At 36.8% G+C, this 12,745-nt stretch overlaps 2 protein-coding genes across 2 annotated transcripts; both read left to right on the top strand.

Moving 5' to 3' along the window:
• Positions 1 to 249: 249 nt before the first annotated feature.
• On the top strand, positions 250 to 2,754 carry LOC133867682 (glutathione S-transferase U17-like). The gene is made up of 2 exons (XM_062304444.1): positions 250 to 720; positions 2,263 to 2,754. Exons 1-2 carry the CDS (start codon positions 403 to 405, stop codon positions 2,635 to 2,637), a joined length of 693 nt encoding a protein of 230 aa, XP_062160428.1. The 5' UTR covers positions 250 to 402; the 3' UTR covers positions 2,638 to 2,754.
• Positions 2,755 to 8,135: 5,381 nt separating this feature from the next.
• On the top strand, positions 8,136 to 11,401 carry LOC133867642 (glutathione S-transferase U17-like). The gene is made up of 2 exons (XM_062304396.1): positions 8,136 to 8,564; positions 10,883 to 11,401. Exons 1-2 carry the CDS (start codon positions 8,247 to 8,249, stop codon positions 11,255 to 11,257), a joined length of 693 nt encoding a protein of 230 aa, XP_062160380.1. The 5' UTR covers positions 8,136 to 8,246; the 3' UTR covers positions 11,258 to 11,401.
• The last annotated feature ends 1,344 nt before the right edge of the window (positions 11,402 to 12,745 follow it).

The following is a 12,745-nucleotide window of genomic DNA, read 5'->3' as shown; positions in this document are numbered from 1 at the left end:
TAGGCACATAACAATCATCTCTAATAAATAAATTCTACATCATTTTAGTACCCATTTTTTGAAAAAAGATTTGGTATACGTACTTAACATTTCTCCAAATGAAATGGAGATAGCCTGTTGGTAAAAAATTAAAGAATAAAATTGCCATTTCAATTTTTTTTTTTAACAATTTTACCCTTCTTTTTTCAGTAACCGGCCGTTTCAGTCTTATCCGTTTGCGACGACTTTGCGTCTTTGCGTCGTTCCACACACATGGTCAATGTTCGCACACACTTATTTAATCGAATATCTTGTAAGGCTCATTCACACACACAAACGCTCATAGGCAGATGATCATCTTTAATTAGGTTTTGTGACTCTCAGAAACTGGCCGGCAACTTTGGAAGAGAGAAGTGATTGATCATGGCGGAAAGTGTAGTGAAGCTTCTGGGTTCATGGCCAAGCCCAGTTGTGATGAGGGCTCGGATTGCCCTTAACATCAAAGCTGTTGAGTATGAGTTTCTTGAAGAGACGTTTGAGCCTAAGAGCCAGCTTCTTCTCCAATCCAATCCTGTCTACAAGAAAATCCCGGTTCTCATCCATGCTGACAAGCCCATCTGCGAGTCCCTCGTCATTGTTCAATACATTGACGACGTCTGGACCTCCGGTCCCTCCATCCTCCCTTCTGATCCTTATGATCGTGCTATTCATCGATTTTGGGCTGCCTACGTTGACGACAAGGTACTGATTTTTTTTTTTTTTTTTATGATGGTGTTCTTCAAGTACACATTATATCTGTTATAATTATTTATTTGAATTACGTGAGATAACCGACACGCCCTTGATAATTTCGAAACGATGGTTTAAAAAATAGAAAGAAAGAAACAAGTAGCAAAAAGGTCGATCTCTTGCGAACCCAAGGCCCTAGTGAGCGAAAATCGTTATGGGTTTGGAGAAAATAAGGATTTTGATGGGTCGCTTTCTTGCTCGTTTTGGTTCCTCCAAAGAAGGAAACAGGGTCGGAACAAGGTTCAGCCTCGTGACCACCAAGTGTTTGTTTGTTCTCAAGCTTTGATTTTTACGGTTTGGTTTGGTGTTTTGCCTTGACCCTTTTGGTTGGTCGCTGTAACAGATCTCAAGATCTGTTACGGAGTTTCAAAGAGAAATGAGAATAGAGAGAAGAGAGTTGAGAGAAAATGTTGAACAATGAAGAAGAAAATGGAATTGTATTAGCAAAAGCTTTGCTGAGCAACAATGGCAGTTCCAGGAGCCAACCAACCTCCAGATCCAAATCTGATCTACAATCAACTTGAATACCTTTCTCTCCCACCTCTCTGCCCTTTTATACAATATCTTTTATCCATTTCACTGTAAATTTATTATTGAATTTGTGGTACTACATCCTATTTCATGTGATCTCCTCGTATTCGATAGTAGATGTGTTCATTTATGTATGGAGATAAACAATCGACGAGCAAAAATATTATTCATTTTCCCCTCGAACCCCTTTCTTTTCTTTTCTTTTCTTTCTTTCTTTCTTTTTTTTCTTTATTTCTTTATTAAAATATAATTCATTTTCTCTCTTGTTTCTTTCCTTCTTCAAATTTTTAAAAACACCATTGAATATGAGGTGCATATGCACAAGTTGGGTTGTCTTCAGGGTATGGTACATTAGCTGGGTACTTGTCCTTATTTGCACCATTGTTTCAGTTGAGTCAGTTTCTATTGTTGTATTTAAATAGGTATGGGTTAATGAGAAGCAACCAAATTGCTACCTAATATTAATTCTATTTCTAAACAGTTGAGAGTCTTGAGACAATCCCTTTACAAAAGTAATGTTATAAGAATGACTCATGTTATTATTATTATTATTTTTTTTTTATGGACATTAATCCTTATTCCCCATAACTAGTCTTATCCCATGTTATAAGACTAGTTAGAATTGGAACACATGTTCCTTATGATCTGTTACAAGACACGTTTCCAATTCCAATTGATACAGTTCTAACTAAAACTGAACTCAAGTCAAACCAAGTGAAAAAGGCCGGGTTTGAGAACTTGTCTAGTTGTACCCTATGGAGGCTTCTTAAAATCTAATGCAGGTGGCCATACATGTCATTTACATCTCAGTTTGTGGAATTAATGCTTAAATGAAGATTTATTGGTTTGATAAGAGACGTTAGTCCAATTGAATTAAGCTGTTTGGCTTATCTTTTTGTTTGTTGTTGTTGGTTTGGTAGAGCATATGATTTGTCACTCGTAATGAAATTCAAATGGATGCAGTTTTATCCGACTGTGAGAAGCATTCAGGCTGCCCAAGGAGAGGAGGCCAGGAAGGCATTGGTGGAGCAAGTGGGTGAAGGGCTTGCGCTGTTGGAGGAAGCCTTTGGCAAGTGTAGCAAAGGGAAGGCTTTCTTTGGTGGAGATGGAATTGGGTTCTTGGATATTGCTTTCGGGTGCTACTTGGGGGGGCTGAGGGTGACAGAGAAGATGTATGAGGTGAAGCTGCTCGACGAAGCGAAGACTCCTGGGCTGGTGAAATGGGCTGACAGGTTCTGTTCTGATGGTGCTGTTAAAGGTGTTATGCCGGAGACCGAGAAGCTTATGGAGTTTGCTAAGTTTGTCATGGCCAAAATGAGAGGAGCTCCTCCTAAGTAATATGTTTATTTATGTGAACAACTTTTTTTTTTTTTTGAGAGGAAACTGTAGCTTTCCATTAAATATTATCCGCATTTACAACATTCACTAATACACTGGGACAAACATTACGCCACACACATTGGGACTGGTGAGATATAGCAAACTTTGCCAACAAGTGAGCAGCCATATTCGGATATTCCCCTCTCGTCTCACGTGAGAAATTCTCCAAGAGCGAAAACTCTCCAAAATTCGCCTTGTCTCTTAAACAATATTCCCATATATACTAGCAGACTCCACAGAATTCTCCAAAGCCAAGATAATCTCACAAGCATCACCCTCCAGCTCAATGGAAATAAACCCCATTTTGCGTCCAAATTGCACTGCTCGTCGGGCCCCAATGGCTTTCGCCATAGTTGGATCCCTAATATAAGGGATGATCGCCCACATGGCTGCCTTCACCACCCCACCCCAATCCCAAGCTACAATCCCCATGCCCATAATATTCTTCCAGCCATCCAAAGCTGCATTCCAGTTGATTTTAATGCTATTCACCGCTGGTTTGAGCCACCTACATTGAAGGTTTTGGCCCTCATTCACTGGGTCTACAATAGCTGCTTGAATTTCCTTGAAGTCCCCAATAAACTGTGTAGCTTCTTTTATCAAAATGGAAGGAGGCAACACTACACTCCCAAAAACCACCCTGTTTCGACGGGACCAAATGTTGTGGGCTATAATTGCAAAAAGCTCCAAGTCCTCATCCTCCAATCTAGCACAGAGGTAGGCGAAAATTCCGAAGAAATCAACCGCCACCACCGAGCTCTTTTGTATGGGTCCCCCGCAGCTACCCCAAATTGCCTGAGCGGAATCACACCACCAAAGAACATGGCCATTGGTTTCAGCCTCAGAGCTACACATCGGGCATAACTGGTCAATAACTACCTTTTTTCTTTTAGAGGTTATTTTTTGTAGGAAGAATATCATTACATGCTCTCCATAGGAATAAAAAGATAAATCGGGGAAGATTTAATTTCCATAAGCGATGCCAGATAGGAATAGCAAAAGGCAAAGTTGAAGTACTCCAATTATCCCGACCTCCGCTCTACTTCAAGATGATAGGCACTACAGACCGAAAAAAATGCCATTGTTAGTCCCTGCCCAAATTAAATTGTCCTCCTGAAGCCGAGGGCTAATAGGAATACTGCAAACTTCCTCAACAGTCTCCCTAGAAAAAATTTGTTCAATAAGTGATATATCCCACCAGTTAGCTTCCTGGTTAATAATATCTGCTACCCTAGAATCCCTTGATAGAACCCGAACTGGGTCTAGGATTTTATGGGGAGAAGCAGAAATCCACTTATCATCCCACAATTTGATCTTGGAACAATTCCCTACCTTCCACATGAGTCCTTCTTGAAAAAGGGTTTTGCTTGCCAAATACTCCTCCAAGCAAAAGAATGCTTTTTCCCTAAATTGGAATCCATAAAGTCCACCACAGGATAGTATTTTTCATGCATTACACGAGCTGCCAAGGATTCAGGCCACTTCAATAATCTCCAGCATTGTTTAGCTAACATAGCCATGTTGAAACATTCAAGATCTCTATAGCCCGAACCTCCAATATCCTTATTTCGACCCAGCCTTTTCTACGACATCCATGAAATTTTGTTAATATTTTCCTTGAAACTCCACCAAAATTTACCCATTATGGAATTGATCTCTCTAGTTAATGTTTTTGGGAGTCGAAACACACTCATCGTGTACGTTGGAATCGCTTGAACCACTGACTTTAACAAGATTTCCTTCCCTGCATGCGTAAGAAATTTTTCCTTCCAACCATTTAGCTTTGCCCAAATCCGTCCTTTGATATAGTTAAAAGAAGAAACCCTAGACCACCCAATTAAAGCCGGAAGGCCTAGATACAGCTCAAAGTGTTGAACATGATCAGCCCTTGCCACTGACAAAATATCCCATTTAGCCTTCGGAGAAGTATTTTTGCTAAAGAATATGGAGGTCTTCTCCCTATTGATTTTCTGACCTGAAGCCAATTCATAAAGAGCTAAAATCTCTTCAACACGTCTCCATTCTCCCAAACTAGCTCTACAAAATAAAAGACTGTCATTTGCAAAAAATAAGTGATGAATCTGAGTCCCTCCCCGGGAAATTAGGACTCCTGTTATCCCTCCATCCCGTTCAGTATTCCGTATTAAAGAACTAAGAGCCTCAGCACATAGGATAAATAAGTAAGGGGATAAAGGGTCACCTTGCCTCAAACTGTGAGAGGGAACAATCCTCCCATAAGGTCTGCTATTAATGAGAATAGAATATGTCACTGTCCGGACACACACCATCAAAAGATTGATCCACCGTTCTGCAAAGCCAAGCTTCCAAAGCATAGATTCCAAAAAATCCCACTCTATCCTATCATAGGCTTTACTCATGTCAAGTTTCAAAGCCATAAACCCCTCCTTCCCCAATAATCTAGTGGCCATATAGTATAAATTGATTTCTAAAGTTTTGGCTAATCGGTTAAAGTTTATTCTTCCCCAAATTATTTCTTTGGAACAAAGTGCTTTTGTTTTGGGTCGTTTTATTATTAGATGTAGAATATATATTTATATTTTATACCATTTTTTTTTTATTGCACGTGTTCAAAAAGAACATCTAATGCCTCGTTGTTTACTACGTAATTTTCCTTGAATCATTCCAAACTTAACAATGTTAACTCCAAATACCATGTGTGTCACTACGCTGCACAAAGGCCACGAATAAAATCTACCTTGGGGGATCCGAGTCATGGTTGTTTTGTCGTCTTTTCCCTTGAAGGCTTGAAGTCATTTCTAGAAGCTTGTACAGGGTTATGAGCTCGGGCCTATTCTGGGGTCTAATTGAAAGTATTTGGATCGGAGAGTATTCGGTCCTTGTAAAATTAAGAAAAAAATTATCTAAAGAAATGCAAAATGATAATTTTATTCTTATTTTTCCAAGGAGTGTTGCTCTGTTAGATTGTAATTAATGAAGCAGTCGCAATCTTTAATTAATTTCAGTTATTGTCTGTCTCCTGTTGAATTCTTTTTGTGGGAAGAAATTCTTAAAACTCTTAGGGTAAGGGTGGTGTAAATTTCACATTTCTCCTCGTAAAAATTTAATAATAATTTTTAGTGCCACGTCATATTTGAGACTTGAGAATGTGAGAATGTATATAGCATTTCTCTTATCGCTTTCCCCATTACCTTCATATCCATCTTCGATTTTAGGTCTCAGAAGATTAAGCTCTCCTATATATTTCCTCTTCGCGTTCACTCTTGGCTCTACCACAACCCTTCAATTAGTCCGATTCCTTTGTTATTAATTGATCGCTTCAACAACGCTGAGTCCTCTCTTCTTTTTCTTGTTTAGCTTTTAGCTTTTATGTTTAAAAGGTCTTCAAATAATATAGAACAATTTTAAAATTTAATAAATAATATCACGTGATAAATATGTTTGTATATCATTTAAAAAATTTAAATAATATGTCTTTATATACCTTGTAGTTAAATGCAAGGCTAATAATATTTGCAGACACACATTTGGTGTAATGCATGAATTCCACACCAAATGTGTTTGCAAATATATAACACATCTCTAAATACAATAACATTAAATCACTCCAAATAACGGCTATGATCTTGGTCCAAAAATATAGGCATCTTATGAAAGGGACATTTAAACTTTCTAGGTTTAAGCCAATTAATCTTAATTAGAATTAGGATGGAAAACTTCTCTTAAATCTCTCTTTTTATTTTTTTTTTCTTTTTTTCTTTTTATGAACACAACACGTAAATCTTAAGCTAAATTTATCTCACCACTAGTGTCTAGTGATCGACTCTATAGTTTTCTTGCATCCTTGCTTCTCCAACAACTTAAATATTTATCTCTTCAAATTAATTATAAAAGTTGCTTAATCATTGTGCTATATGGTAAAGCACAACGGGCAAGACGTAACAATATGAGATAAAACAGCAGTCCAGCATTTGTTATGAAGTGCTTAACAATTAAGTAGCATGAATCTGTGACTAATCCTTTAGGGTGCCTCATCCATCGCATATCGCATCTAGAGAGTCTAGCTTCTTGACAAATACTTATCAACTACTTCACCATGAGAGTTGACGAAATTGTTGTGAAATCATTTTAATTTTCAAAGGTGAATCGTTGATCGGAGAAGATGATCGATCACCGCTTATTCTACAAGCTTAAACTTATAAGAATGAATAAATTTAATTATTTAATTAATATTCACTCTCACATGGTAAATAGTATGTTGTGAAATAATTTAATTTTCAATAGTCAATCTTCCACTAGAGAAGATTATCAAACACGTATTGGGATTGGGTCTATGACGCAATTAGATTATAATATAATTCATTCCGCAACGTTTAACAAACGAATACGCAAGCTTAACTTATTATTGTGGTTATCTGACAAGATGATTTCTACTTTGATATAACGAGCTACGTTCAATGAGAGACTCCATCTTGTTTAGAAAAAAAAAATAAAAAAATGAGAGACTCCATATCAATAACATTTAAAAAGACTTGAGAGTGTGAGAATATGTGTAGCATTTCTCTTATCACTTCCCCCTTTACCCTCATATCCTTCTTCAATTCTAAGTCTTGGAGGATTAAGCTCGACCTCCTATATATTTCTTTTTTGTGTTCACTTTTAGTTCTATCACAACCCTTCAATTGGTATGGGCCAAATCATGATTGATGAATTTCATTAGTAGTTGTAGAATTAATATGTTTAGTAGTTGTAATTTACGTAATTAGGGGTAATTGTTTAATGGGTAATAATTGCTAGAGGGTAGTTGTCTTAGGGGAAGTTAGGTGTTAGTGGATTTCAACCATAGAAGTTATCCCATGTCGTGGGTAGTAGGTAGTTGATAGTTATTTCTAGCACTCTTGTAGGTAGTTATTTGAATCATTTGTATTTAAATTCAACATCGTTAATAGAATGTGTATCAAGAGCATTATTATCAGAAAATCCGTAAGGTTATAGCCATGTGCTAAAGGGAGATTTGGCCCATTGAAGTGCCAAAATGTCTTTTATTACTTTTTATTGTTATTTCTTTACAAATTTCATCACCAAATATCTAGACCTATAATAATCATCTCTAATGAATAAGTTCTATATTATCTTGGTACCCATATTTTGATAAAAAAAATTCGACACACCTAAAATTTCTCCAAATGAAATGGAATGAGCCGGAGCCGGTTAGCGAAAAATTAAGGAGCAGAATTGTCATATCAATTCTGATAAAAATAAAAAAATAAAAAATAAAAAATAAAAAAAATTCTTTAGACAATTTTACCCCCTATTTTTCAGTAACAGGCCATTTCAGATCTGTTTGCGACGACTTTACGTCGTTCCACACACATGTTCAGTGTTAACTGTTCACACGCATTTATTTAGTAGACTATCTAGTAAGACTCGTTCACAGAAACTTCCTAATAAGCAATTAAGCATTTGTTTAATCGACTATCTTGTAAGACTCGTTTACACACACAAACGCTCATAAGAAGACCATCTTTAATTAGGTTCCGTGACTCTGATCAGAAACTGGCAACTTTGGAAGAGAGAAGTGATTGATCATGGCGAAAAGTGAAGTGAAGCTTCTGGGTGCATGGCCAAGCCCATTTGTGATGAGGGCTCGGATTGCTCTTAACATCAAAGCCGTTGAGTACGAGTTTCTTCAAGAGACGCTTGAGCCTAAGAGCCAGCTTCTTCTCCAATCCAATCCTGTCTACAAGAAAATCCCGGTTCTCATCCATGCTGACAAGCCCATCTGCGAGTCCCTCGTCATTGTTCAGTACATTGACGACGTCTGGACCTCCGGTCCCTCCATCCTCCCTTCTGATCCTTATGATCGTGCTATTCATCGATTCTGGGCTGCCTACCTTGACGACAAGGTACTGATTTTTTTTTTTTTAATGATGATGTTGTTATTCAAGTACACATTATATCTGTTATATATTTATGAATTAGATCTAATGTTAAAATCTAAGGTGTAATTATTTATTTTAATTACTTGAGATAACCGACACGCCTTTGATAATTCGAAACGATGGCTAAAAAAGTAGAAAGAAAGAAAGCAGTAGCGAAAAGGTCGATATCTTGCGAACCCAAGGCCCTAGTGAGCGAAAATCGTTATGGGTTTAGAGAAAATAAGGGATTTTGATGGGTTGCTTTTCTTGCTTGTTTTGGTTCCTCCAAAGAAGGAAACCGGGTCGGAACAAGGTTCAGCCTCGTGACCACCAAGTGTTTGTTTGTTCTCAAGCTTTGATTTTTACGGTTTGGTTTGGTGTTTGCCTTGACCCTTTTGGTTGGTGGCTGTAACAGTTCTCAAGATCTGTTACGGAGTTTCAAAGAGAAATGAGAATAGAGAGAAGAGAGTTGAGAGTTGAGAGAAAATGTTGAACAATGAAGAAGAAAATGGAATTGTATTAGCAAAAGCTTTGCTGAGCAACAATGGCAGTTCGAGGAGCCAACCGACCTCCAGATCCAAATCTGATCTACAATCAACTTGAATACCTTTCTCTCCCACCTCTCTGCCCTTTTATACAAGCTCGCTCAAGTCCTGCTCAAGAAGGGAAATAACAGGAATTCAAATGAAACGACAACGTCTAGTTACATGTAAGAAATAAAACGGCAGCCTTTATTCAGTGTTTATTCTATCCTGCCTTCAGTCTTGATGTCTCCTTCAGCGGCTACCCGCGTAATCCCCACGTGTCAGCATTCAACATCCACGTGTCAGCACCAGTAATGAGCTCCATGTTGAGCTCGTTACAGTCGCTGAGAATATGCCGGAAAAGAAAGAAAAATGAATTCGAGTTTTGAAGCTTTTTGTTTGGAGAGAAATCTATCGATTGTGCATCTTTTATTCAACTCTTTGTAAATTTATTATTCTATTGCCTATCTTTTATCCATTTCATTGTAAATTTATTATTGAATTGGTGGTACTACATCCTAATTTCATGTGATCCACTCGTATTCGATAGTAGATGTGTTCATTTATTGTATGGAGATAAACAATCGACGAGCAAAAATATAATTCATTTACCCCTCAAACCCTTTTTTATTATTATTTTTTATTTCTTTATTAAAATATAATTCATTTTCTCTCTTGTTTCTTTCCTTCTCCAAATTTTTAAAAACACCATTGAATATGAGGTGCATATGCACAAGTTGGGTTGTCTTTAGTCGTGGATTGTCAGTTGTGTAGTGGAGTCACGGGCTATCAGTTGTTAGCTGAGATAATGGCATATTGCTTCAGGGTATGGTCCATTAGCTGGGTACTTGTCCTTATTTAATTTGCACCATTGTTTCAGTTGAGTCAGTTTCTATTGTTGTATTTAATGAGAAGCAACCAAATTGCTAACTAATATTAATTCTATTCCTAAACAGTTGAGAGTCTTGAGACAATCCATTTACAAAAGTAATGTTATAAGAATGACTTATGTCTTCTTTGAGTCTTCTCAAAGTTGATATAATTTTTAAAATCACTATTAGATATGTGATAGATTATTATTAGATTTTGATCTAATAATAATTTTAAAGCTACATCAATTTTGAATCCTCCTTACTACTTCCCCTTACATTAAGGCTGTTGAACATAATTCTATATAATTCTATGTTCAAGATCAAATCTGTTATTAAGCTGTTTGAATTTCGCAAAATTTGAATGAGTAGTTGAAGGACTCATCTTCCCGGGATACATGAGTCCCACAACCCTTTCTCTTAGGCTGAATTTGACAAATGAAAATTTCAATCCACATATATAATTCATTAACTATGCCATTTTTTCTCACCTAGTGTTTTGTTTTTTTTTTTTTTGGACGTTAATCCTTACTCCCCATAACTATTCTTATCCCATGTTATAAGACTAGTTAGAATTGGAACAAATGTTCCTTATGATCTGTTACAAGACACGTTTCCAATTCCAATTGATACAGTTTACTAAAACTGAACTCAAGTCAAACCAAGTGAAAAAGGGGTTTGAGAACTTGTCTAGTTGTACCATATGGAGGCTTCTTAAACTCTAATGCAGGTGGCCATACATGTCATTACATCTCAGTTTGTGGAATTAATGCTTAAATGAAGATTTATTGGTTTGATAAGAGACGTTAGTCCAATTGAATTAAGCTGTTTGGCATATCTTTTTGTTTATTGTTGTTGGTTTGGTAGAGCATATGATTTGTCACTCGTAATGAAATTCAAATGGATGCAGTTCTATCCGACTCTGAGAAGCATTCGGGCTGCCCAAGGAGAGGAAGCCAGGAAAGCGTTGCTGGAGCAATTGGCCGAAGGGATTGCACTGTTGGAGGAAGCCTTTGGCAAGTGTAGCCAAGGGAAGGCTTTCTTTGGCGGAGATGGAATTGGGTTCCTGGATATTGCTTTTGGGTGCTTCTTGGGGTTGCTGAGGGCGACAGAGAAGATGGGTGGGGTGAAGCTGCTCGACGAAGCGAAGACTCCTGGGCTGGTGAAATGGGCTGACAGGTTTTGTGCTGATGGTGCTGTTAAAGGTGTTATGCCAGAGACCGAGAAGCTTATTGAGTTTGCTAAGGTTTTCATGGCCAAAATGAGAGGAGCTCCTGCTAAGTAATAAGTTTGTTTCTGTGAACGACTTAGTTTCGTGTTGATCACAGAAGTAGTTGATGCCCTCTGTGTTGTTCCTTTTGCTAGAAGTGGCCTTTTTGTTTGTTGCGACTCTAAAACTTGGTGAAGAATAAATTTGGCATCTTTATCATGTTTTGGCATGTTTTGGTTTACATACATTTTTTTTACATCTTTAATTCTCTATGCAATTAAATTTTAAATTCATTATTAAATTCGTGGGACCTAATGTGAGTTTTATAAATTTAATAATAGATTTAAAAATAAGATACCTAGAAGGGAAGTGCTAGAATTCCCACCCCAATCCCACCAACCCTAAGTGTAAAAAGTTGAAAATTGATTTATTAAATAAAAAAATTAAAACACTTAGAGTTGGTGGGATTGGGGTGGGATAAGGGTGGGAATTCTTGCATTTTCCTACCTAGAATATATATTTATACCATTTTTTTATTGCACGTGTTCAAAAAGAACATCTAATGCCTCGTTGTTTACTACGTAATTTTCCTCGAATCATTCCAAACTTAACAACGTTAACTCCAAGTACCATAATGTATGTCACTACACTGCACAAAGGCCACGAATAAAAGCTACCTTGGGTTTGGGTGATCCGAGTCATGGTTGTTTTGTCGTCTTTTCCCTTGAAGGCTTGAAGTCATTTCTAGAAGCTTGTACAGGGTTATGAGCTTGGAGCTATTCTCGGGTCTAATTGAAAGTATTTGGATCCTGAGAGTATTAATCCCTTGTAAAATTAAGGAAAAAACTATCCAAAGGAATGTGTAATGATAATTTTATTCTTATTTTTACAAGGAGTGTTGCTCTGTTAGGTAGTAATTAATGAAGCAATAGCAATCTTTAATTAATTTCGGTTATTGTCTGTCTCCTGTTGAATTCTTTTTGTGGGAAAAAAATCCTTAAGACTCTCAGGGTAAGGGTGGTGTAAATTTCACATTTCTTCCCGTAAAAATAATGTCATTTTTAGTGCAAAGAGTACTGCAACTAGCTTCGAATCATGAGTATGGTAGTTGAGCTCATAATTCATCAACTGACCGGATACATTGGTCTTAAATTACCATTTTTGTTTTCCGTAAAAATTACCAATAGATTCAAAAATTAATAGTGATTCATCTAAAATTTAATAATAATTTTTTAATACCACGTCAAATAATGTCCATTTAAAACTTGAAAGTGTGAGAATATGTGTATCATTAATTTCTCTTATCACTTTCCCCCTTACCTTCATATCCATCTTCAATTTTAGGTCTTAAAGAATTAAGCTCTCCTATATATTTCCTCTTCGCGTTCACTTTTAGCTCTATCACAAGATTTACAACGCTTCAATTGGTATGATTCCTTTATTATTAATTGATCAATTCAACAACGCTCAGTCCTTTCTTATTTTTCTTTTTCTCTTTTAGCATTTAGCTTTTATGTTTAAAAGATCTTCAAATAATATAGAACAATTTTAAAGCTTAATAAA

The sequence above is a fragment of the Alnus glutinosa genome, chromosome 1, assembly GCF_958979055.1.
Source record: "Alnus glutinosa chromosome 1, dhAlnGlut1.1, whole genome shotgun sequence".
NCBI classification, from domain to species: domain Eukaryota; kingdom Viridiplantae; phylum Streptophyta; class Magnoliopsida; order Fagales; family Betulaceae; genus Alnus; species Alnus glutinosa.
This window is presented reverse-complemented; position numbering and strand designations above follow the sequence as displayed.